At 44.1% G+C, this 26,735-nt stretch overlaps 1 protein-coding gene across 6 annotated transcripts in view; it reads right to left on the bottom strand.

Annotated features, from left to right (window-relative positions):
* Positions 1–26,735, bottom strand: part of LOC137375791 (sialic acid-binding Ig-like lectin 14) — a 122,883-nt gene that overhangs the window by 27,582 nt on the left and 68,566 nt on the right. For 5 of the 6 annotated variants that reach the window (XR_010976059.1, XM_068043253.1, XM_068043248.1 and 2 more), the window contains 2 exons: positions 20,244–20,483; positions 7,548–7,643 (listed from right to left, as the gene is read on the bottom strand). Coding sequence is in view for 5 of the 6 variants with exons in the window: in XM_068043253.1 (XP_067899354.1) it covers positions 7,548–7,643; positions 20,244–20,483 (336 nt within the window). In the remaining variant the exon portion in view is untranslated. The remainder of the gene's footprint in view (positions 1–7,547; positions 7,644–20,243; positions 20,484–26,735) is intronic. The other variant, XM_068043251.1, reaches the window with a different exon arrangement.

The following is a 26,735-nucleotide window of genomic DNA, read 5'->3' as shown; positions in this document are numbered from 1 at the left end:
CAAGCCTACGGATGAGCTCCAGGCCTAAAGGGTGGGGTCAGTCAGCGAAAACAGTATTCCATCATAAAGCACCACACTGTAGGCAGGAAGGAAATCCATCCACCCCAACTATAACTCGCAAGTAAGTCCTGTAGCGATGGGAAAAGGACGAAAATGGTAGGTACAAGATGGCACTGGCAGCCTCAGTTCCAATCCTGCATGCAGGTGACTCAGGATATTGTTTGCTTTGATGATGACCTAGAGACGACATCATCACCTGGTAGCACCCTGAACGACCTAGCAGCCTTTTGAAGGACAGCATTGCTTGCTCTGAAATTGGAGAGGGGCCTAGAACAGGTGGCCTAAACAAATGCTCATCTCCCTGCCACCCAGTTGGCTTGCCGCGGTCAACGGGCATCTCTTAATGTGGTCACACTACGACAGAGAAGAAAACGCAAACTCCTAACCATGTTTAAAAGGTGGGAAAAGAAGAAAAATTCTGAAACACGCCTGCTGGAATGTGAGAACAATGCTCGGACTCTGGGGACAACAGCCGCCCCCAACGACACTCAGCCCTAGTTGCCCATGAGCTAGCCAGACTAGACAGTGATATAGCGGCCCTGAGTGAGGTCTGCTTCTCAGAGCAAGGTAGTCTAACAGAACACAATGCTGGCTACACCCTCTATTGGCCAGGTACACCTGAAGGTGAACAACGCCTCTTCGGTGTCGGCTTCATCATGAAGAAGACTATCACCACTAAACTTTCAAACCTGCCAATCGGCCATTCTGAATGCATCATGTCCCTGCGCCTGCCCCTCCAAGACCAGCAGCATGCAACCCTCAGCAGCATTTATGCTCCAACCCTGTTGGCTAACCAGCTGACAAAGATAAGTTCTGCACAGATCTCCGTCAACTCATCCTGAATGCCCCTCCCAAGCACAGAATTGTCGTCCTAGGCGATTTCAACGCCAGAGTGAGTCATGACAGCCTGGCATGGAAGAGATGCTCATCAGGCTCACCTGGCCAGCCAAGAGAAAAAGAGAGCCTACCGTCAAGCATGCACCCTTCAATATAAGCTGAGCAACATCCAAAATGATTGGTGGATCGCATTTGCAGAAAAAACTCAACTGTACGCTGATACTGGTGATATAAGAAGTTTCTATGAAGCACTAAAATCTGTCTATGGACCAGTACATCAAACACAAAACCCCCTAAGGAGTGCCAACGGCAAAACCCTACACATGGACAAGGACTCAGTCCTGGATCACTGGTCGGAGCACTTTGAAACTCTCTTCAGTGCCAAGTGTACAGTGCATGATACTGCCATCAATCGCATCCAACAACAGCCTATCAAAGAAGAAATGTAAGAGAGCCCACTCTGGAGGAAACTGTGACCGCCAAGAACCAGATCAAGAACAACAAAGCCCCTGGATTCGATGGAATTCCACCCAAAGACTTGGAGCATGGTGGCCCTGCCCTATACACCAAGCTCCATGAGTTTTTCATGGCCTGCTGGGAACAGGGCAGGTTTCCACAGAATCTTTGTGATGGCGTCATCATCACCTTTATTTTATTTATTTATTTATTTAGAGATACAGCACTGAAACAGGCCCTTCGGCCCATCGAGTCTGTGCCGACCATCAACCACCCATTTATACTAATCCTACACTAGTCCCATATTCCTACCACATCCCCACCTGTCCCTATATTCCCCTACCACCTACCTATACTAGGGGCAATTTGTAATGGCCAATTTACATATCCATCTGCAAGTCTTTGTACAAAAACAAAGGAAAAAAATCAGACTGCTCCAACTAATGTGGGATCACCCTCCTTTCTATTACTGAGAAGATCCTGGCTAGAATACTTCTGAACAGGCTTGTGCCTACCATTGCGGAAAAAAACGTCCCAGAGAGCCAGCGTGGTTTCACCACAAACAGAGGCACCACAGCCATTTACAAGAAAAGTGTCGTGAGCAAAACAAAAGCCTGTACGTCACTTTCGTAGACCTCACCAAGGCCTTCGACACTGTGAACAGAGATGGACTTTGGAAAATCCTTGAAAAACTTGGATGCCAACCCGGTTCCTGGCCATGGTGAAGCAGTTTCATGAAAATCAGTACAGACAAGCAAATAGTGACCTCTCAAGTTCTTTCCGTATCTCCCAAGACGTGAAGCAGGGATGTGTGCTGGCCCCGACCCTATTCACCATCTTTTTCAGCATGATGCTGCAGCAGGCCTCGGAAGACTTTAAGGAGAGAGTTTACATACGCTTCTGGACTGAGGGAGTCCTTTTCAACCTCAGGTGTCTTCATGCTCGCCCAAAGACACAAGAAAAACCCATCCTCGATCTTCTTTTCGCTGATGTCTGTGCTCTCCTGGCCCACTTTCAGTCAGACATGCAATGTATAACAACACATTTTTCCGAGGTGGCACAACTCTTCCAGCCAAAATAAAGGCAAAATACTGCAAATGCTGGAAATCTGAAATAAAAACAAGAAATGCTGGAAATACTCATCATGTCTGGTAGCATCTGTGGAGAGAGAAGTAGAGTTACTGTTTCAGGTCAGTGACCCTTCATCAGAACTGGCAGATATTAGAAATGTAAAAGGTTTTAAGCAAGTAAAGCGTTGTGTGGAGGGGGGGTGGGTTGTAGGGCAAGAGGTAACAAAAGAGGTTCACAGAGAATGACTGACCAGAAGATTATGGAACAAAGGCAAACAGTATGTTAATGGTGTGCTGAAAGACAAAGCGTTCGGACAGAGAGGGTGTGAATAGATTGTAAAGCACAAAGCATGCCAAGCACAAACATAAAAAACAACAGAAACAGTGAGTAGGCACAGTAGAAACCAACTAAACAAAGTAAAAAAAACTAAAATGAAGTAACCAAATAAAAAAGAAAAAAGAAAAAAAGAAAAATTAACTAAACATAAAAAGGGGGGCTCGTCATGCTCTGAAATTATTGAACTAAATGTTAAGTCTGGCAGGCTGTAGCGTGCCTAATCGGTAAATGAGATGCTGTTCCTCGAGCTTGCATTGATGTTCGCTGGAACACTGCAGCAATCCCAGGACAGAGATGTGAGCATGAGAGCAGGGGGATGTGTTGAAATGGCCAGCAACTGGAAGCTCAGGGTCATGCTTACGAACTGAGTGGAGGTGTTCCACAAAGCGGTCACCCAATCTGCGTTTGGTCTTCCCAACGTCGCCTTTGCCTCTGTGCTCACTTCTTTGACCAGGAGTCCTTCCCCTGACCAGCAGACCTATTCACTCGTCTCCAGCATTCCCCCTCTACCTGGACCCCTCCCTCTGGCCTCTTACCTGCTCTTGATCTTTTCATTGAAAACTGTCGGCGAGACATCGGCCGTCTCAATTTCTCTGCTGCCCTCACTCACTCTAACCTGCCCCCCTCTGAACTTGCTGCACTCCGTTCTCTCAGGTCTAATTGTCATTAAACCTGCAGATAAGGGTGGTGCTGTTGTTGTCTGGCGTGCCGACCTCTACCTTGCAGAGGCTCAGCGTCAACTCTCAGACACTTCTTCCTACTTCCCTCTGCACCATGACTCCACCACCAAACATCAAGCTACCATCCACAGGACTGTCACTGACCTCATCTCCTCTGGAAATCTTCCCTCTACATCTTCCAACCTCATAGTCCCACAACCCTGAACAGCCCGCTTCTACCTCCTTTCCAAAATCCACAAACAGGACTGTCCTGGCAGACCCATTGTTTCAGCCTGTTCCTGCTCCACTGAACTTATTTCTTCCTATCTTGACTCCATCTTTTCTCCCTTGGTCCAGTCTCTTCCCACCTACATCTGTGACTCTTCTGATGCCCTACATCATTTTGACCATTTCCAGTTTCCTGGCCCTAACCGCCTCCTCTTCACTATGGACGTCCAATCTCTCTGCACCTTCATTCCCCCACCAGGATGGTTTGAGGGCTCTCCGTTTCTTCCTTGAACGGAGGCCCAATCAGTCCCCATCCACCACCATCCTCCTCCGCCTGGCTGAACTTGTTCTCACATTGAACAACTTCTCCTTCAACTCCACTCACTTCCTCCAAGTAAAAGGTGTTGCTATGGGCACCTGCATGGGTCCTAATTATGCCTGTCTTTTTGTAGGATATGTCGAACATTCCTTGTTCCAATCCTTCTCAGACCTCCTCCCCCAACTCTTTATCCGGTACATTGATGACTGTATCGGTGCCGTTTCCTGCTCCCGCCCGGAACTAGAAAACTTTATCAACTTTGCTTCTAATTTCCACCCTTCTCTTACATTTACATGGCCCATCTCCAACACTTCCCTTCCCTTCCTCGACTTCTCTGTCTCCATCTCTGGGGAAAGGCTGTCTACTAATATTCATTATAAGCCCACCGACTCCCAGAGCCACCTCAACTACACTTCTTCACACACTGCCTCCTGTAAGGACTCCATTCCATTCTCCCAGTTTCTCCGTTTCCGACGCATTTGCTCTGATGATGCTACCTTCCCCAACAGTGGTTGTGATATGTCTTCCTTTTTCCTCATCCGAGGATTCCTTCCCACTGTGGTTGACAGGGCCCTCAACTGTGTCCGACCCATTTCCCGCACCGCTACCCTCACCACTTCCCCTCCCTCCCAGAACCATGACAGGGTTCCCCTTGTCCTTACTTCCCACCCCATCAGCCTCCAGATCTAAAGGATCATCCTCTGCCACTTCCGTCACATCCAAAGTAATGCCACTACCAAACGCATCTTCCCCTCCCTTCCCCGTCAGCATTCCGAAGGGATCATTCCCTCCGCGACACCCTCGCCATCCACCATTACCCCCACCACCTCGTCCCCTTCCCATGGCACCTTACCCTGCAATCGCAGGAGGTTTAATACCTGCCCATTTACCTCCTCTCTCCTCACTATCCAAGGCTCCAAACACTCCTTTCAGGTGAAGCAGCGATTTACTTGCACTTCTTTCAATGTAGTATACTGTATTCGCTGCTCACAATGTGGTCTCCTCTACATTGGGGAGACCAAACGCAGATTATGTGATCACTTTGCGGAACACTTCCGCTCAGACCATAAGCATGACGCCAAGCTTCCAGTTGTTGGCCATTTCAACACTCCCCCCTGCTCTCATGCTCACATCTCTGTCCTGGGATTGCTGCAGTGTTCCAATGAACATCAGCGCAGGCTCGAGGAACAGCATCTCATTTACCGATTAGGCACACTACAGCCTGCCAGACTGAACATTTAGTTCAATAATTTCAGAGCATGGTGTCCCCCCTTTTTATGTTTAATTATTTTTTCTTTTTCATGGCTCCTATACCGCTGTCATATACACCTTCTAGAGTGCTTCTATCAGCGTTGCCTCCACAGCATTCTCAAGATCCACTGGCAGGACGGCATCTCAAACATTGAAGTCCTGGAAACAGCCAACATCACCAGCATTGAGGCCATCCTCCTGCAAAGCCAACTGCGTTGGGTGGGTCACATTGCCTGGATGGACGACAGTTGCCTGCCCAAGATTGTGTTGCATGGAGAGCTGACCACAGGTAAAAGGAACAGAGGGGCCCCATACAAACGTTTCAAGGACTCCCTGAAGAATTCCCTCACTGTGTGCCTTTGCCAGGGGAAGCGCAGGCCATAGATCGTGATGCCTGGAGATGCTACATCAGGAGGGCTACAGACACCTTTGAGACTGAGCAAAGAACCAGCATGAAAGAGAAAAGGAGAAGGATAGATCCATTTTCCCCCCAGTAGCTACTACACCTTCACTTGTACCTGTTGTGGGAGAATCTGCCAGTCATTGATTGGCCTGCAACCAATGACTGCAACCTTCCCAAAATATCTGTCCATGAAGAAATGCAAATTATTTATTTATTTAGAGATACAGCACTGAAACAGGCCCTTCGAGTCTGTGCCGACCAACAACCACCCATTTATACTAATCCTACATTAACCCCATATTCTCTACCACATCCCCACCATTCTCCTACCACCTACCAACACTAGGGGCAATTTACAATGACCAATTTACCTATCATCCTGCAAGTCTTTGGCTGTGGGAGGAAACCGGAGCACCCGGCGGAAACCCACACAGACACAGGGAGAACTTGCAAACTCCGCACAGGCAGTACCCAGAACTGAACCCAGGTCACTGGAGCTGTGATGCTGCGGTGCTAACCACTGTGCCACTGTGCCGCCCTAGGTTTCCTACATTACAACAGTGACAACACTTTAAAAGTACATTACTGGCTGCAAAGCAATTTTGTGGACCCAAGATCATGAAAGGTGCGATATAAATGCCAGTTCTTTCTTTCTTAATAACTTGTGGTCATTCTCAGAAAGAAAGGCCATTGACCATTGATGTTTAGACACTGGATCTTAGAACTCTGAAGTTAATGATTACCTGTGTAGTGGTGGGCCAGGAGAGTGGTACATTGACATGGTGGAAACCAACCAAAAGGTTTATAATGTTCTATAACATCGCCCAACTTCACTACTGTCTCAGCTCATCAGCTGCTGAAACCCTCATTCATGCTTTCGTTACATCTAGATTTGTCTATTCTATTGCACTGCTGGCTGCTCTCCCATATTTTACTCTCCCTATACTTGAAGTGTTCCAAAATTCTGCTGCCCATGTCTTAGCTTGCACCAATCCCATTCCCCTATCACCCTTGTGCTTTCTGGCCTACATTGTCTCCCAATCAAGCAGCATCTTGATTTTAAAATTCTTATTCCTCCATGGCCTTGTCCCTCTCTGTAATCTCCTCCAGCCCCACAACCCTGCTAGATATCTGCACTCCTATAATTCTGGCCTCTTGTGCATCTCTAATTTTAATTGCTCCAACATTGGTGGCCATGCCTTCAGTTGCCAAGGCCCCAAGCTCTGGAATACCCTCCCTACACCTCTCTGCCTCTACTCCTCGCTTTCCTCCTTTAAAACGCTCCTTATTATGACCAAGCTTTTGGTCATCTGAGCTAATATCTCCTTTTGTGGCCTGGTGTCATGCTTTGTATTATAATGCTTCTGTGAAGTAGCTTGGGACTTATTACATTAAAGGTGCTATATAAATATAAGTTGTTGTTGCTGAGAGGACATGGTACTGGATAGGCTTGATGGTGCACTGGTCTATGTGCTTATGAATTTCACTTCGGAAGCAAGCATCTGTTGAGAATGCGAGATGCACCAAAAGCTTTTTTTAAGTCAATCTTTGGGAGAGAAGTTGCCCTTAAGAAGGTTGTTGAAATGCTGCAATCTGTGTTTAGAAGGTACACCTACCGTTCTGTTGGACCAAGAGTTCTTGTAGATAGAGGAAGATAAATAGTTAAAGAGAAAGGAACAAACTAGCTGGTAGAGAAGATCAGCGTAGGACACCAAAGAACTGAGGAGATAGAAGATCTGGAGGGTGATTGGGCAGTTGTAATGGAAGTGCCATCCTGCAAGAAGTCCACCCAAATAGTGCCAGGAACAGCAGTTTCAACAGTAATGGTCAGGAGTAGGCTGTGCTGTACGATTCCATGATTGAGCATTGATCATAGCTGGGCTCTTCTGTGCCACTGTGAAGAAGCAGCTGGCAGCAGGGACCTTACCTCTGAACATGTCTTTCCTTCGTATCAAAAGCACAATGACCAGGAGAAGTACTGCCCCAGAAATAGATCCTGTAATCACTTGTACCAGAATGGATGCTGAAATTGCGAACAAAGCACTTTACATTAGTTGTAGTTGTAATAGTTAATTGAAATATGCTGTTATATTTCTCTTTCAATTTTCTCTTCCCTCATTTGAAGATTCACATTGGGCTCCGTTTACATAGATTTTCATAGACATTACAACTGTTAGGCCCAACCAGTACATGTTGTCATTAATCCTGTATATAAGCAATAACCTTAATCCCATGTGCCCTCAACACCCCTGTTTCCATATCCCTTTATTCCTCTTTTATTCAACCACCTATCTAATCTATTCTTATATGTTGGCATTGTCTCTGCTTCAATTATTAACTCTAGTAGTGTATTGCACAGTCTTGCAACCCTCTTGCTTTCTGTCCTAAATCTCTTACGTTTAAGCTTAAATCCATATGGAATAGAAAGGATTAAGGGATTGAGTGCTGTTGGAGGGCACAGAGTGTGAAGAAAGGAATTTGGTAAGTGAGGGAATTTGGTAAGGAGGGGAACTATAAATTAAGAAAAAATTAAATCTGAGTGCTCAGAGTGTAAAGTGGGAGTTTGGTGTGTGAGGGAAGGGTTTCTTTCTTTCTTTCTTTCTCTCTTTCTCTCTCTCTTTCTTTTCAGTTGTTGCCTATCTCTTCGGTACAGGGGAACAAGCTGATTGGTGAGCAACTGGCAAGTTATTCTACTTCTCATTGTAATAAAACATTTTTAAAGTTACGGTATGACAGGTTAGCTCAGCCAAGTGGAATGTACGTCCTGCGGTATGTGAGAAGTCATGAACACACCACGTGTCCTAGATGGGCACATCTGCAGGAAGTGTCACCAGCTTCAGAAGTTTGAGCTCCGGGTTTCGGAAATCGAGCGGTGGCTGGAGTCAGTGTTATGCATGCGCGAGGCAGAGGACTACGTGGATTTAGGGAGGTGGTCACACCGTAGGTTAGGAGCATGCAGGCAGAGAGGGAATGGGTGACTGCCAGGCAGTCTAAGAGAACCAGACAGGCAGTGCAACAGTCCCCTGAGTCTATCTTGCTTGCTAATCAGTTTTCCATTTTGGATACTGGTGAGAGCAATGGTTCCTCAGGGGAGTGCAGCCAGAGCAAGGTCTGTGGCACCACAGGTGGCTCAGCTGCACAGGAGGGGAGGAAGAAGAGTGGAAGAGCAATAGTGATAAGGGATTCGATAGTCAGGGGATCAGACAAGCATTTCTGCAGCAGTAAACGTGACTCCAGGATGGTGTATTGACTCCCAGGTGCCAGGGTCAAGGACATCATAGAGCTGCTGCACGACATCCTTCTGGGGGAGGGTGACCAGAGGTCATGGTCCATATTGACATAGATAGGAAGAGGGATGAGGTCATGAAAGTTGAAAAGTGAGTTAGGAAGGTGATTAAAAAGCAGGACTTCAAAAGCAGTAATCTCATGATTACTCCCAGTGCCACATACTACTGAGCATAGGAATAGGAGGATTGATCGATTAAGCATGTGGCTGGAAAATTGATGTAGGAGGGAGGGAATAAGATTTGTGAGGCTTTGGGACCGGTTCTGGGGCAGATGGGACCTGTACAAGATGGATGGGCTACACCTTAACAGGACCAGGACTAATATCCAAGCAGGGAGATTTGCTAGTGCTGTTGGGTAGGGTTTAAACTAGCTTGTCAGGGGGATGGGAACCTGAGGGGTAGCTCAAATTGGAAGGAAGTAAAGTAGTAACAGGAGGTAGAAAAGTAGCAAGTGACATTAGAAAGCAGGCAAAACAAAGGTAAGCATCAACTAGGCTTAGAATGCAGAATAATGTCAAGAAGACAAGGTTAAGGGAACTCTACCTGAATGCACGCAGCATTCATAGAAACATAGAAACATAGAAAGTAGGAGCAGGGGTAGGCCATTCAGCCCTTAGGACCTGCTCCACCATTCAAAAAAAATCATGGCTGATCGTCTAATTCAGTACCCTGTTCCCACTTTTTCTCCATATCCCTTGATCCCTCTGGTGTTAAGAAATATATCTATCTCCTTCTTGAATATATTTAATGATTTGGCCTCCACTGCCTTCTGCAGTAGAGAATTCCATAGGTTCACCACCCTCTGAGTGAAGAAATTTCTCCTCATAGAACAAAGAAAATTACAGTACAGGAACAGGCCCTTCGGCCCTCCAAGCCTGCGCCGATCCGGATCCTCTATCTAAACATGTCGCCTATTTTCTAAGGGTCTGTATCTCTTTGCTTCCTGCCCATTCATGTATCTGTCTAGATACATCTTAAAAGACGCGATCGTGCCCGCGTCTACCACCTCCACTGGCAACGCATTCCAGGCACCCACCACCCTCTGCGTAAAGAACTTTCCACGCATATCCCCCCTAAACTTTTCCCCTCTCACTTTGAACTCGTGATCCCCAGTAATTGAATCCCCCACTCTGGGAAAAAGCTTCTTGCTATCCACCCTGTCTATACCTCTCATGATTTTGTACACCTCAATCAGGTCCCCCCTCAACCTCCGTCTTTCTAATGAAAATAATCCTAATCTACTCAACCTCTCTTCATAGCTAGCACCCTCCATACCAGGCAACATCCTGGTGAGCCTCCTCTGCACCCTCTCCAAAGCATCTACATCCTTTTGGTAATGTGGCGACCAGAACTGCACGCAGTATTCCAAATGTGGCCGAACCAAAGTCTTATACAACTGTAACATGACCTGCCAATCCTTGTACTCAATACCCATCCGATGAAGGAAAGCATGGCGTATGCCTTCTTGACCACTCTATTGACCTGCGTTGCCACCTTCAGGGAACAATGGACCTGAACACCCAAATCTCTCTGTACATCAATTTTCCCCAGGACTTTTCCATTTACTGTATATCTTGGTTCTAAATGGCACACCCCATATCCTGAGACTGTGACCCCTGGTTCTGGACTCCTCAGCCATCGGGAATATCCTCCCTGCATCTAGCCTGTCGAGTCCTGTTAGAATTTTATAGGTTTCTATGAGATCCCCTCCCATTCTTCTAAACTCTAGTGAATATAGGCCTAGTCGACCCAATCTCTCCTCATATGTCAATCTTGCTATCACAGGAATCAGCCTAGTTATTTTTCTTTGCATTCCCTCCATGGCAAGAACAGATAAGGAGACCAAAACTGCACACAATACTCCAGATGTGGTTTCAGCCCTGTATAACTGCATTAAGACATCCTTGCTCCTGTACTCAAATCTTCTTGCAATGAAGGCCAACATACCATTCGCCTTCCTAATTGTTTGCTGCACCTGAATGCTTGCTTTCAGCAACTGGTGTACAAGGACACCCAGGTCTCGTTGCATCTCCCCCTTTCCCAATCTATCACCATTCAGATAATAATCTGCCTTTCTGTTTTTACAACCAAAGTGGATAACCTCACATTTATCCATGTTATACTGCATCTGTCATGCATTTCCCCACTCACCCAACTTGTCCAAATCACATGGAGCCTCTTTGCATCCTCCTCACGGCTCACTTTCCCCCCCAGCTTTGTGTCATCTGCAAACTTGGAAATGTTACATTTAGTTCCCTCACCCAAGCCATTAATATATATTGTGAATAGCCGGGGCCCAAGCACTGATCCCTGCGATACCCCACTAGTCACTGCCTGCCACCCGGAAAAAGACCCGTTTATTCCTACTCTCTGTTTCCTGTCTGTCAACCAATTCTCAATCCATGCCAGTATATTACCCCCAATCCCATGTGCTTTAATTTTGCACACTAACATCTTATGTGGGACCTTATCAAAAGCTTTCTGAAAATCCAAACACATCATATCCACTGGTTCTCCCTTATCTATTCTACTAGTTACATCCTCAAAAAACTCCAGTAGATTTGTTAAGCATGATTTCCCTTTCGTAAACCCATGCTGACTTTGCCCAATCCCGTTTATGCTTTCCTGGTGTTCTGCTATCACATCCTTTATAATAGACTCTAGCATTTTCCCCACTACTGATGTAAGGCTAACTGTTCTGTAGTTCCCTGTTTTTTACTTTCCCTTTTTTAAATAGTGGGGTTACATTTGCCACCCTCCAATCTGTAGGAACTGCTCCAGAGTCTATAGAATTTTGGAAGATGACCACCAATGCATCCACTTTTTCCAGGACCACTTCCTTTAGTACTCTGGGAGGTAGATTATCAGGCCCTGGGGATTTGTCAGCCTTTAATCCCATTAATTTCCCAGCACTATTTTTTTACTAATACTGGTTTCCTTCAGTTCGTCCCTCTCATTTAGTCCCTTGGTTTCCTAACATTTCTGGGAGGTTACTTATGTCCTCCTTTGTGAAGACAAAACCAAAGTATGAGTTTAATTGTTCTGCCATTTCTTTGTTCCCCATTATAATTTCCCCCATTTCTGACTGTAAGGGACCTACATTTGTCTTCACAAATCTTTTTCTCTTCACATATTTATAGAAGCTTTTACAATCAGTTTTTATGCTCCCCACAAGTTTACTTTCATACTCTATTTTCCCCCACTGAATCAACCTCTTTGTCCTCCTTTGCTGAATTCTAAACTGCTCCCAATCCTCAGATTTGCTGCTTTTTCTAGCAATTTTATGTGCCTCCTCTTTGGATCTAATACTATCCCTAATTTCTTTTGTAAGCCACGGTTGAGCCACCTTTCTGGTTTTATTTTTGTGCCAGACAGGAATGAATAATTGTAATTCATGCACATGTTCTTTAAATATTATCCATTACCTATCCGCTGTCAACCCTTTTAGTAAAGTTCCCCAATCTACCATACCTTTATAGTTTCCCTTATTTAGATTCAGGACCCTAGTTTCAGATTCAACTACTTCACTCTCCATCTTGATGAAGAATTCTGTCATGTTATGGATGCTCCTCCCCAAGGGACCCCGCACAACAAGATTGTTAATTAATCCTTTCTCATTGCACAATACTCAGTCTAGGATAACCTGTTCTCTAGTTGGTTCCTCAACGTATTGGTGTAAAAAACCGTCACGTACACACTTTAAGAAATCCTCCTCCACAGTATTGTTGCTAATTTGGTTTGACTAATCTATATGTAGATTAAAGTCACCCATGATTACAGTTGTACACTTATTGCATGTGTCTCTAATTTCCTGTTTAATGCCATCCCTTACATCCCCACTACTGTTTGGGGGCCCATAGACAACCCCCACCAACGTTTTCTGCCCCTTGGCGTTTCTTAACTCCACCCATACAGATTCCACATCATGATTTTCCGAGCCAATATTCTTCCTCACTATTGCATTGATTTACTCCTTTACTAACAACGCTACCCCTCCTCCTTTCCCTTTTTGCCTGACCTTCCTAAATGCTGAATACTCCTGGATGCTCAGTTCCTATCCTTGGTCACCTTGCAGCCATGTCTCCATAATTACTACTAAATCATAACCGTTTATATCTTTTTGCGCTGTTAATTCATCTGACTTATTGCGAATGCTCCGTGCATTAAGACACAATGCCTTTAGACTTGACTTTTTAACATTGTTAATCACCTGAGCTTTATTTTGCACTATGGCCCCGTTTGCTTCTCGCCTTTGGTTTCTCTGCCTTCCACTTTTGCTTCTTACAATTCTATCTTTCAATTCTATCCTTGTCTCCTTCTCCTCTGTCTCCCTGCTCAGATTCACATCCCCCTGCCATTCTAGTTTAAATCCTCCCCAACAACACTAGCAAACACCACCCACCCCCACCGCCCCCCCCACCCTGAGGAAATTGGTCCTGGTCCTGCCCAGATGCAACCCATCCAGCTTGTACTGGGGTCCCACTTTCCCCAGAACCAGTCCCAATGTCCCAGGAATCTGAATCCCACTCCCCTACACCATTTCTCCAGCCACATCCTGAATACAGGAGTGTGTCCTGGGCTGTCTCCCTCCTGTTACTGTCCCATCCTTAACACAGGAGTGTGTCCTGAACTCTCTCCCTCCTGTTACTGTCCCAGTTGAGGTGGATTGGGAAAATACATTAAAAGGTATGATAGTACATAGGCAATGGATAGCCTTTAAATAAAAAGTGCATAGTTTACAGCAACTATACATTTCTTCAAGGCACAAAAACCCCAGAAGTAGGAAGTTAAGGATTGTATAAGATTAAAAGAAAAGGTTATAAAGTTGCCAGAAATCGTAGTAAACCTGAGGATTGGGAGGATTTTAGAATACAGCAAAGGAGGACGAAGAAACTGATAAAGAAAGGGAGAATAGAATATGAATGTAAGCTAGCAAAAAACATAAAAACGGACTGTAGAAGCTTCTATAAGTACGTAGAAAGGAAATGTTTGGCTAAGATAAATGTTGGCCCATTACAGGCAGTCAGGAGCATTTATAATGGGGAATAGAGAAATGGTAGAGAAGCTAAATGATTACTTTGTGTCTGTCTTAACTGAGGAAGTTACAAGAAACCTCCCAGAATTCGAGATCCCAGGGATTAGGGAGAATGAGAAATTGAAGGAAATTAGTATTAGTAAGAAGGTTGTATTGGAGAAATTAATGGGGCTGAAGGTTGATAAGTCCCCGGGACTTGATATTCTACATCCCAGAGTGTTGAAAGAGGTAACTATGGAGATAGTGGATGCATTGGTGATCATCTTCCAAATCCTATAGATTCTGGAACGGTTCCTGCAGATTGGAAGGTAGCATATGTCACCCCCTAATTTAAGAAGGGAGGGAGAGAGAAAACGGGGAATTACAGACCTGTCAGCCTTACATCAGTCATTGGGAAAATGCTAGACTCTATTCTAAAGGATGTGATAAATGGACACTTGGATAATAATGATCTGATTGGGCATAGTCAACATGGATTTATGAATGGGAAATCATGTTTGACGAACCTGTTGGAGCTTTTTGAGGATGTTACTAACAGAATTGATGAAGGGGAGTTGGTGGATGTTGTATAATTGGATTTTCAGAAGGCTTTAAATAAAGTCCCCCATAGGAGGTTGGTTAGCAAAATTAAAGCACATGGAATAGGAGGTAATATACTGGTGTGGATTAAGGATTGGTTAACAGGCAGAATGCAGAGAGTAAGAATAAATGAGTCAATCTCGCATTGGCAGGCTGTGGTGTACTGCAGGGGTCTGTGCTTGGAGGGCTGTGCAAGCTCAGTCACTGAGTATGCTTAAAGCAGAGATTGACAGATTTTTAAAAACCAATGACATAAGAGGATATGAGGATAGTGTGGGAAAAAGGCATTGAAGTGGATGATCAGTCATGATCGTTATGAATGGCGGGGCAGGCTCGATCAGCTGAATGGCCCACTCCTGTTCCTATGTTGCGATGTAAGGGATGATCTAATAGAGGAGATTAAGATGATTAAAAGCTTTGACAGGGCAGATAGAGAGAAACTATTTCATCTGGTGGGGGATGACAGAACAAGGGGGGACATAACCTTAAAATTAGAGCTAAATCATTCTGGGGTGATATCAGGAAGCATCTCTTCACACAAAGGACAGTGGAAATCTGGAGTTCTCTCCTGCAAAAAGCTGTTGAGGCTGGGGATCAATTGAAAATTTCAAAACTGAAGTTGATAGATTTTGGTTAGACAATGGTATTGAGTTATGGTAGCAAGGTGGGTAAATGGCATTAAAATATATATCAGTGTCATGTCTGCCAAGAATGAGGCATATTAATTTCGCCACATGAACATTGATTTTAAACTGTTACTGGAATAAAGAAAACAACACCAGACCCTTGACTGGAAAGACATTTGCACATTTACAGACAGTGCTTAAAAGGGACAAAAGATCATTCCCTGTCACATTCAATCCATAATGGACTTTTGATTACCAGACATGAAGGTGGAGGAGCTAGCATTCCTATTGACTGCTAAGATGGCCGAATACACAAACAGACGTGGTCACACCAGCTAGTCACATGGCTAACCTGTTGGGCCACCTGAGTTTTTTTGAATTTGAACTTGCCACAGAGTTTTGAACTGTCAGAAAGCTGTTTGCTCCTGGGTTGACAAGACCTCTCTTCTGCCTGCTCCCATCTCTTTCTTACAGAACTGAAAACAACCGAAGACACAGGAACCCCAAGTCTCCTTCAGTGAACAAAGATTAAGAAGAATACTGGGCCCCAACAAAAAGCAAGATCAACCGAGAAAAGGACTCTACAGCGAGCTCGAAGCGCAGTAACAAACCCCCTTCAGAGATTGCCTCAAACTTTTTCACTTTATTTTTCTTCTGCTCTTTTCTGCCCCTATTTGCATGTGAGTGTCGCGTGTGAATGCTAGTGTGGGCGCGTTATGTATCCATAGGCATTAACCGAATTAGAGTTCAAGTTTAAGTTTTAAGTTAAAATTTCACTTTTCTTCTTTAAACTTGAGGAAACATAGTTGTGCTGATTCTTTGCCTTTTGATTGGAAAATGGTGAACAAAGGAGGAGCTAAAACATGATGTTTTTAAAATTAAACCCTGTTACAGCAAGACAAGGTGATGGCTGAGAGGGACACCTAGACACCTTTCTCATCTGGTCATAATAGAAATTTGGGTGCGAGCATCCGGAAATGAACCACAGACAAATGAGAGAAATTGGAAGTGGGAATCCAAATTGTTCCCAATCAAAAAAGAACAAGTTTTCAAGACAGGTTTTCTTGTGGTTGTGTATGCTTGAATACTAACATGTCTGCAACTGAAGCTAATAGCTCTCCAAGCCAGGGTGAAGTAATTTGGGATAAGATAAAAGTGCTGTTTATGGAGCAGTTGAGGAAAATGGCTGAGCAGTGTGGGATCACTTTATGTGGCAAGGCTAGGAAGTCTGAACTCCTAAAGCTAATGGCCAACCATTTTTCCCTTGAATCTGAAGAAGCAGAAGCAGGGTTAGAAACAGACTCCGACAGGGTACTGCTAGCAAAGATACAGTTGGAACAGAGGAAACCCGAATTTGAGGAAAGAGAAAGAGAGTGAGAGAGGCAGGAGAGGGTGAAAGAGAGGACCTTCCAGAGGAACGTGAAGAAAATGAAAGGCAGGAGAGTGAGAGAGAAAGACAAAAGATGGAACAAGAGAGAGAGAGACCAGAGAGACTGAAAGACAGGAGAAGGAACGAGGGAGTGACAGGAGAGAGAGAGAGAGAAAGAATATTCCGGAAAGAATGTGAAGAAAGAGAGTTGAAGTGGTTTGAGTTAACTAGGGGGTGACAGAGTAACCCCAGTGAAAGTATGGCCAATATGGAGGAGCATAATTCAGGGCTGGGTACAAAATTGCTAAAACTTGCTCAACTAATTCCAAAATTCAATGAGGAAGATGTGGAGGAATTTTTTGAGTCTTTTGAGGAACTGGCAAGGCAGCTAAAATGGCCAGCTGAGACCTGGTCCCTTTGTATACAAAGCAAGCTAACTGGAAAAGCCCATGATGTTTATTCCTTATTGACAGATGAGAGTTCATCAAATTATGAACTGACCAAAAATGCTATACTCGGGACATGTGAATTAGTACCTGAAGTCTATCGCCAAATGTTTAGAATGCTCAAAAAACAAGCTATTCAAACTTCTGGAGTTTGAAAGAAGTAAGCAGCTGGCTGTTGACCAGTGGCTGAGGGCTCTTAAAGTACAGCTCAGCTATGAGAATCTCAAGGAAGTAGTTCTGTTAGAGTAATTTATAAACTCTCACCCACTCTCAATAAAGACCCATGTAGAGGAGCAGCGGGTTCAGAGAGCCTGGCAAGCGGCCATTCTGGCCGATGAGTTTGCTTCAATATATAAGTCGGTTTCCCAGGGGAAAACCTTTCCTAATCGCCCTCACTAATCCGAAAAGGACAAAAGGTGGGAAGGTGATCTCCATCCAGGCAGTCCTGGGAGAGACAGGAAAGCAGGAGACACAGGGGGCCCTCTTCCAGCCAAGAAGGAAGGTGCTATGAGCAAGAGTGAGACCCGGAGACCTGTGTGCTTCCATTGTAATAAATCAGGGCATTTAAAAGCTGACTGCTGGAAACTAAAGGTAAAACTGTTAGGGTTAATCAGGCACACCCGCTCAGTGAATTAAACTGATTTACCCTAGCTGAGGCTGAGCGAGCTGACCCAGTATTGCGAGAATTAGCACAGGCTGCCCAGTCTGAAAGTGAAGCAGAGGGAGTCCCTGATTGCTACTATTTAAAGAATGAGGTACTGATGAGGAAATTAAGTTCTTCTCACAGACCTGAGAGCAAGGAGTGGACAGCAGTTCACCAGTTAGTGGTGCCAAAGAGGTACCGGAGAGAAATATTAAGAAGGGCCCACGAGACTACAGTAGCTGTACATGCTGGTATACAAAAGACCAAAGCCAGCATAATACAGCAATTTGACTGGCCAAAACTGCACAAAGATGTGTTGGAGTACTGTAGGAGTTGCCACATGTGCCAGGTTGAGGGGAAACCCCAACCTATAGTGAAACCTGCACCCCTAAGTCCTGTACTGGTGTTAGGAGGACCCTCCAGCAGAGGGCTGGTGAACTGTAAGGGACCCCTACTGAGAACAAAAGGGGACAGGCAGGCACAAGGCTGGCAAAAGTTTAGACAGGGTAGGGGATAAAGTGACCAAGAGGGCAGGTTAAAGGAAGCTCGTGAGAAATCCCGGATGAAAAGCCCTACTGTCCGATAAGCCAACCCCGAAAAATTTGAAAAGTTAGGCCCCACATCCTCCTATGTAAACGCAGACTCTAGAAGCACCCTACCAGATTTGCTAACAGCATTTAAAGGAATGTGCAGAGACAAAGAAAGACCTCTAGGGGTAAGAGAAACCATGAGGCTGATGCCTCACCTAGCCAAAGTGCCACAGGGGAGTGCAGTAGGGTCTGCACACATATCTGCAGGCAGGAATGTCCCAGAGAACAAAGGGGAGATTAACAGAGAATCACAGTCATGGAAAAGGGAACCACCCATCCTCTGATGTCAAAAGCCTTTGCACGACTCAGCAAAGCGCTGAAAGGGATTTCAGGATAGACCTGTCCACTCTCCTGAAAAAAAAAATGACCTCAAAAGGAACAAAGACCCTGAGCAGTCATGGAAATGGGCAAACTGAAGAAAAACTTCCCCAAAGAAGCACATGGGTACTGGGATGCCAAAAAGAGGAAATTAAAGCAGCACTGGCACCCAGAAAAGACAATTTTAATAAGCTTTAAGATTTATGAATGGATGGAAATGAATGAGAGAAATGCTTGGTTTTTCTTTCTGTATCCTAGAATTTTCGCTTGACCTTTTAATAAAATGCACTTCTCAAATCACATTTCATTCCCCTGGGTGTGGTGGTGTCATTCAGGCCTCACCTGCCAAAAATGAGGCATATTAATTTCGACACATGAACATTGATTTTAAACTGTTACTGGAGTAAAGAAAAAACCACCAGACACTTGACTGGAAAGACATTTGCATATTTACAGACATTGCTTAAAATTCAATGGCCAATGGACTTTTGATTCCCAGACATTGAAGGTGGAGGAGCTAGCATTCCAGGTTGACTGTTAAGATGGCTGAATACACAAACAGACGTGGTCACACCAGCTAGTCACATGACTAACCTGCTGGGCCACCTGAGTTTTTTTTTAATTTGAACTTGCCACAGAGTTTTGAACTGTCAGAAAGCTGTTTGCTCCTGAGTTGACAAGACCTCTCTTCTGCCTGCTCCCATCTCTTTCTTACAGAACTGAAATCCACTGAAGATACAGGAACCTCAAGAGAGAAACGTCTCCTACAGTGAACAAGGTTTAAGAAGAATACTGGGCCCCAATGAAAAGCAAGATCAACCTACAAAAGGACTCTAAGGTGAGCTTGAAGCACAGTAACAAACACCCTTCGGAGATTGCCTCAAGCTTTTTCACTTTATTTTTCTTCTGCTCTTTTCTGTCCCTATTTGCATATGTGCATCACGTGTGCATGCTAGCGTGGGCGCGTCATGTATCCATAGGCATTAACTGAATTAGAGTTTAAGTTTAGGTTTAATAGAATTTCACATTTCTTCGTTAAACCTGAGAAAACTTGGTGTGTTGGTTTCTTTGCCTTATAAATGGAAAGCGGTGAACAAGGATTCACAAAGGGGGAGCTCAAAACACGGTGTGTTTAAAATAAACCCTGTTACAATAAGATCAGGTGAAGGCTGAGAGTGACCCCTAGACACCTTTCTCACCTGGTCGTAACAATCAGCAATGTTCTAGTCGAATAGCAGATCACGCTTAAGAGACTAAATGGTGTACTCCTGTTCATATGTTCCTATGTTCCCTTGTTCTGAATCCCTCAGCCACTGGAAACCATTTGTTTTTTTATCTACCCTATCCCATCTCTTCATAGTTTTAAACACCTCACAACCTTTGGTCATAATTTTGTGTTGACATTCACCATTATAAATTGTTACATCAGCATCTGCCGTTCAATTTTACTATTGCAACTGTCACAGTATAATTACAGCCTCTGGGATAGGGGCACAGGGATGATGTAGAGTACATTGTTCCCTCCCAACTCTGCTGCTATCTCATTTATAAAAATACACTAGCACATTCATCAACTGACTAAGGAACACTACTATAAATTCATTAGCAGTGATGTGTTGTGACAAAATTATTCCAGGTGTTTTGTCTGGCTGTAATTTGGATTTTGTTCATAGATTTTTCCTTCCTTTCATTTTTCATACTAATAAATCATTCTAATTATGTATACTCACTCTGTGATGTCTTGAAACACTGTTTCTCGGAACTTATATGTCCATATTTATTCTGAGCTTGACACGAAACACAAATGTTTGACATTGTTTGCAGAGTCAGTGTGCTATTGGTCCTGTTGCCGTTGATCACTGGCTTGGCATTGCTCGTGTAGTTCCATGTAATCTGTGCCAGAGGATTGGCTATGGCCGTACAATGAAAGCTCATCCCAACTCGGCTGATGTTTACTTCAGCAGGTTTGTCTGTAGGAAGAAGTTGAACTGCAGTAAATCACAGATTTCTCTCCTTTACTTCCCTTCCCTCTCATTTAAGGGAGCAAGGCTCATTGGTCCCCAGTTTCATGGGAATTGGCAGTCTTCCAAAACTTTATCCAATTTTTATCTGCGAGTCTAGACAGTGAGTGTCAGCAGACTATTTGACCATTTCTGCCTTTATGGTTGGGGTTGCTGTCCTTGTTTACCTGTTGGCTAGGCTTCCAACCTTTCCTGCCCATTGGCTGGGTTTCCATCCTTGCCTGCCTATTGGCTGGGATTGCTAGCCTCACCTGCCCATTGGCTGGAGTTGCTATCTGCGGCTGCCTATTGGTTAAGGTTGATAGCCTTGCCTACCTATGGGTTATTCGATGCTCCTGGAAACTCTTTTTGGTTTGGATGTGCAGGATAGGGAGGGGAAGCCTCAGGAACCCAACACATATTTTGCTTCTAACTCTTGTTTGTGTGAGTTTAGAATTCTAAGACATTTTTGAAAATTGAGTGGGGCACAACAATCTCATCTCATTTTAAACTGTGTTGGTTATACTCACATTATTATCACTATTAATTCTGGCATCGTCTCTCTCTTCAAGGTTGACTTCCCCACCCCAATCCCCTCCACCATTGCCATCCCGACCTCTTTGCTCCTCTGACTCTCTAGACTCTGACATTTCCAAATTGTCTTTCCTGCACCAGCGGTAGCTGCCTAGAGCACACGGTGGTGAAATTCCCTTCTGAACCAACACCCCATGCACCTGCCCAACTCTCTTGCATCCTCTTTTAAAAAATGCAGCAGCAATCTTCTCATGAAAATGTTGCAAGATTAAATTCTAGGAATGCCCAGGTAAAGCTGATCAGCCTGTCAGTGGGGAACTGGCATTTATAATGGCACCTGTAGAACTGTCTCCAAAAAAAGTCTTTGGCTAAAGTATTGGCTCACGATGCAAAGCGAGGTGAAAACTGTATGAATAATCTTGGTGACGAGAGAGGAATTATTTGAATAATGTTGGCTGCTGAGTTGCTGAGTCTCAGATGAGACTTAATAAAGTTCCAGTTTTATCAGGTCACCCACCATCCTTCAACTTCCATTTCCCTCAGCTTATCTAAAACTCTGTTGCCTGTATCCATTTCTGGGCCCAGTCCTGTTCATCGATCATCCCTGCACTCACTGAAATACATTGGTTCCTGGTCACCCAGTGCCCCAAATTTAAAGTCCTCACCTGCACATTCAAATCCCTGAATAGACTCACATCAACCTATTCCCAGAACATCATCCAGCTCTAGACTGCTTCGAAATCTCCACTTTCCTCCAACTCTTGTTTCTTGTGCATTCCACCCACTTCCTTTCACCCCAAAATTGGCAGCTGTACATTCAGCTGCTTAGGCTCTAATGCTCTGGAATACCTTCCATAAACCTTTCCATCTCACTCTTTTAAGACTCCTCAAAACCCATCCCTTTGACAAAGCTTTTGGTCAGAGTCAGAGATCACAGAAAGAGAGAGAGAAAACACAGCGGAGCAGAGCTTTAAAAAGCACGCCAAAAGGAACAGAGTCGGAGACCAGAGAGAGAGAGAGAGAGAGAGAGAAAACACAGCGGAGCAGAGCTTTAAAAAGCATGCCAAAAGGAATAGAGTCGGAGACCAGAGAGAGAGGGAGAGAGAAAACACAGCGGAGCTGAGCTTTAAAAAACACGCCAAAAGGAACAGAGTCGGAGACCAGAGAGAGAGAGAGAGAAAACACAGCGGAGCAGAGCTTTAAAAAGCATGCCAAAAGGAACAGAGTCGGAGACCAGAGAGAGAGAGAGAGAGAGAAAACACAGCGGGAGCAGAGCAGAGAGGGTATTTTAAGGGAGTAAAAACAGAGAGAGAAAAAAAACAAAGAGTGACATCACAGGCAAACCGTAAGTTCATTGGTTGGTAAGTAACTGCTAATTTGAATTATCTATTCTAAGTTGATTTCAGATTAAAGGTGAATAGGAGAAATATTTTACAGATTAAAAACTAAAGACCAGTCGGAAATTAAAAAAACAAATTAAAATCTAATTAAATAAAATAGAGATGCAGGGCCAGACGATCTATTGTACCTGCATGATGTGGGAGCTGGTGGACCCCATTGTGGTTCTGAGTGACCACATCTGTAGCAAGTGTTGGCTGCTCGAGGAACTCCTGCTCAGAGTTGATGAGCTGGAGTCTGAGCTTCGGACACTGCGACACATCAGGGAGGGGGAGAGTTACCTGGACGCTGTGTTTCAGGAGACAGTCACACTCCTTAGATTAACTACCTTGAATTCGGCCAGTGGTCAGGGACAGGAGGGTGTGACTTTGAGTGAGGCAGGTAGAGGGATCCAGGAGGTCGTGTTGCAGGAGCTTCAGCCCTTGAACTTGTCCGACAGGTTCGAGATTCTTGCTCCCTGTGTGGATGAGAGCAGGGTCTGTAGGGAGGATGAGCAAACTGACCACAGCACCGTGGTACAGGGAGCCATTCAAGTGGGTGGAGAAAAGAGAAATATAGTCGTAATCGGGGATAGTATAGTTAGGGGCATAGACATGGTTCTCTGTGGCCAGGATCAAGAGTCCCAAAGGCTATGTTGCCTAACTGGTGCCAGGGTTCAGGATATCTCATCTGGGCTGCAGATGAACTAGGGGTGGGAGGGGAAAGATCCAGTTATCGTGGTCCACATAGGTACCAACGCTAAGGGAATATGAGCAGCGAGGGGCTAAATTAAAAAGCAGAACCAAAAAGGTAATAATCACTGGATTACTACCTGAGCCACGAGCTAATTGGAACAGGGTCAATAAGAATAAAGAGTTAAATGCGTGGCTCAAAGATTGGTGTGGGAGAAATGGGTTTGAATTCATGGGGCATTGGCACCAGTACTGGGGAAGGAGGGAGCTGTTCTGATGGGATGGGCTCGACCTGAATCATGCTGGGACCAGAGTCCTGGCGAATCGCAAAACTAGGGCTGTAGATAGGGCTTTAAACTAAATATTTGAGGTGGGGGGGGAAGGGTTCATTTGCATGGAAAATTAGGACGTCAAAGTTAAAGGAGAAGGTAGGAGTGCAGGTTAGCGATGAGGCTGATTGTTACCAGAAAATAAAAGATAGGGACAGAACATGTGAACGTCATATTGCACCAAGGAATCGTACAAGTGTAGGGAAATTTGATACTAGAACAATCTTAAAGGCTTTGTATCTGAATCCACAAAGCATTCGGAATAAAATAAATGAGTTAACAGCGCAAATAGAGACGAATGGGTATGATTTAGTGTCGATTACTGAGATGTGGTTTCAGGGAAACCAGGTTTGGGAATTGAATATCCAAGGGTACTCAGTATTTCGGAAGGATAGGCAGGAAGGAAAAGGTGATTGTGTAGCGTTGTTAGTAAAGGAAGAGATGAGTGCTGTAGTGAGAAATGATATAGGCACTGGAGATCATGAAGTAGAGTCAGTCTGGGTAGAAATAAAAAATAGCAAGGGAAAGTAATCCCTGGTGGGAGTAATCTATAGGTCCCCAAACAGTAGTTCCGCTGTTGGGGACTGGATAAACCAAGAAAAACTGGGGGCTTGTAAGAAAGTTACAGTAATAATCATGGGTGATATTAATATGCATATTGACTGGATTAATCAAATTGGCAAGGGTAGCCTCGAGGCAGAGTTCATTGACTGTATTAGAGATTGTTTTTTGGAGCAATATGTTGTGGAACCAACCAGGGAGCAGGCTATTCTAGATTTTATATTATGTAATGAGGTGGGATTAATTAATGATCTCATAGTTAAGGATCCTCTAGGGAAGAGTGATCACAGCAGTCTAGAATTTCAAATTCAGTTTGAGGGTGAGAAACTGGAGTCCCAACACTAACGTTCTAGAGTTAAACAAATGTAATTACATAGACATGAGGACAGATTTTGCCCTAGTGGACTGGGCAGGAAGACTACACGGTAGGACAGTTGATGAGCAGTGGCAGATGTTTAAGGAGATATTCAATTCCTCTTAACCAAAATATATTCCAGAGAGGAAGAAAGATTGCAAGAGGGGAAAAAAACATCCATAGCTAAGCAAGGAAGTTAAGGATAACGTAAAGACAAAAACTAAGGCAAACCATATTGCAAAGGCCAGCGGCAGGCTGGAAGATTGGGAAACTTTTAAAGATCAACAAAGGGTTACTAAAAAAGTAATAAAAAGAGCCAAGGTAAATTATGAAAGAAAACTAGCACAAAATATAAAAACGGATAGCAAAAGCTTCTATAAGTATATAAAAGGGAAGAGAGTAGCTAAGGTGAATGTTGGTCCCTTGGAGGATGTGACTAGGGAGTTAAAATTGGGAAAACAGAGAGTCGGGATAAATGGGTCTTTTACTGGTTGGCAAGATGTACCTAGTGAGGTGCCACAGGGTTCAGTCCTCAGGCCTCAATTATTTGCAATCTATATTAATGACTTGGATGCAGGAATAGAAGGTACTATAGTCAAATTTGCAGATGACACTAAAATAGGTGGGATGGTAAGTTGCAATAACGAAATAAGAAATTTACAAATGGATATGGATAGGTTAGGTGAATGGGCCAAGATTTGGTAGATGGAGTTTAACGTGGATATGTGTGAGGTTATCCATTTTGGTCGGAAGAATAGAAAGGCAAGTTATTATCTAAATGGAGAGAAACGTCAGAGTACCTTGGTGCAGAGGAATCTGGGTGTCCTCGTGCATGAATCGCAGAAAACTAGTATGTAGGTGCAGCAGGTAATAAGGAAGGCAAATGGAATTTTGGCATTTATTTCTAAAGGAATAGAGTATAAAAGTAGGGAAGTGTTCCTGCAACTGTACAAGGCATTAGTGAGACCACACCTGGAGTATTGCGTACAGTTTTGGTCCCCTTACTTGAGGAGGGATGTAGTTGCATTGGAAGCAGTTCAGAGGAGGTTCACTAGATTGATTCCAGAGATGAGGGGTTTGTCTTATGAAGAGAGATTGAGCAGTTTACTCTCCAGAGTTTAGAAGAATGAGAGGAGATCTAATTGAGATATATAAGATGATTAAGGGGATTGACAAAGTAGATTTAGAGAGGATGTTTCCTCTGGTGGGGCAATCTAGAATGGGAGGTCATAGTTTTAGGATAAGGGGTAGCAGATTTAAACAGAGATGAGGAGAAATTACTTCTCTCGAAGGGTCGTGAGTCTGTGGAATTCACTACCCCAGAGTGCGATGGATGCCGGTAAATTTAAGGAGGAGATAGGCAGATTTTTAATTAGTAAAGGGTTGAAGGGTTATGGAGAACAGGCAGGAAAGTGGAGTTGAGGCCGAGGTGAGATCAGCCGTGATCGTATTGAATGGCGGAGCAGGCTTGAGGGGCTGAATTGCCTACTCCTGCTCCTAGTTCTTATGTTCTTATGTTCTTTTAGTTGCCCATCTTAATATCTCCTTCTCATACCTATCTTTGTGTCATCAGCAAATTTAGCAACCATACCTTCGGTCTCTTCATCTAAGTAATTTATATAAATTGTAATAAGTTGAGGCCCCAGCACTGATCCCTGTGGCACACCACTCGTTACATCTTGCCAACCAGAAAATTATCCATTTATACATACTCTCTGTTTTCTGTTAGCTAACCAATCTTCTATCCATGCCAATATGTTACCCAAGAGCTTTTATTTTCTGCAATAACCTTTGATGTGGCATCTTATCAAATGCCTTCTGGAAATCTAAGTACAATACATCCACTGGTTCCCCTTTATCCACAGCACATGTAATTCCCTCAAAGAATTGGTTAAACATGATTTTCCTTTCATAAAACCATGTTGACTCTGCCTGATTACCTTGATTTTTTCTAAATGCCCTGATCCCTTCTGAGAATGCCATACTATAAAGTCAGAAACAGCTCTAGCTAAAAGTCACTCGAAAACACCTCATGATAAAGCCATTCTAAATAATCACTGAGCATCTCGATGAGAGAAGTGAAAAAATTAGCCAGAAACACCACAACAGTCATTATGTAATACACATGTGTGGATGTTGTGTGAGAAGAGGATTGGGGAGCAACATTGATGCTCAAGGTTTAGAGGTGACCTGACTGAGTCGATAAAATAATGAAAGGGCCGGGTAGCACATCTATTGATAGATTATTCCAATTTGATGGACTGTGGGGGACCAGGGTACATGAGTTCAAACAATGGATCAATAGGAATAGACTAGATATACATCTGAAAGTAGGAAATGGATTGTTGTTTAATGAGATATAATGGAGAATCAT

Source organism: Heterodontus francisci, chromosome 12 (assembly GCF_036365525.1).
Source record: "Heterodontus francisci isolate sHetFra1 chromosome 12, sHetFra1.hap1, whole genome shotgun sequence".
In the NCBI taxonomy this organism is placed as follows: Eukaryota; Metazoa; Chordata; class Chondrichthyes; order Heterodontiformes; family Heterodontidae; genus Heterodontus; species Heterodontus francisci.
This window is presented reverse-complemented; position numbering and strand designations above follow the sequence as displayed.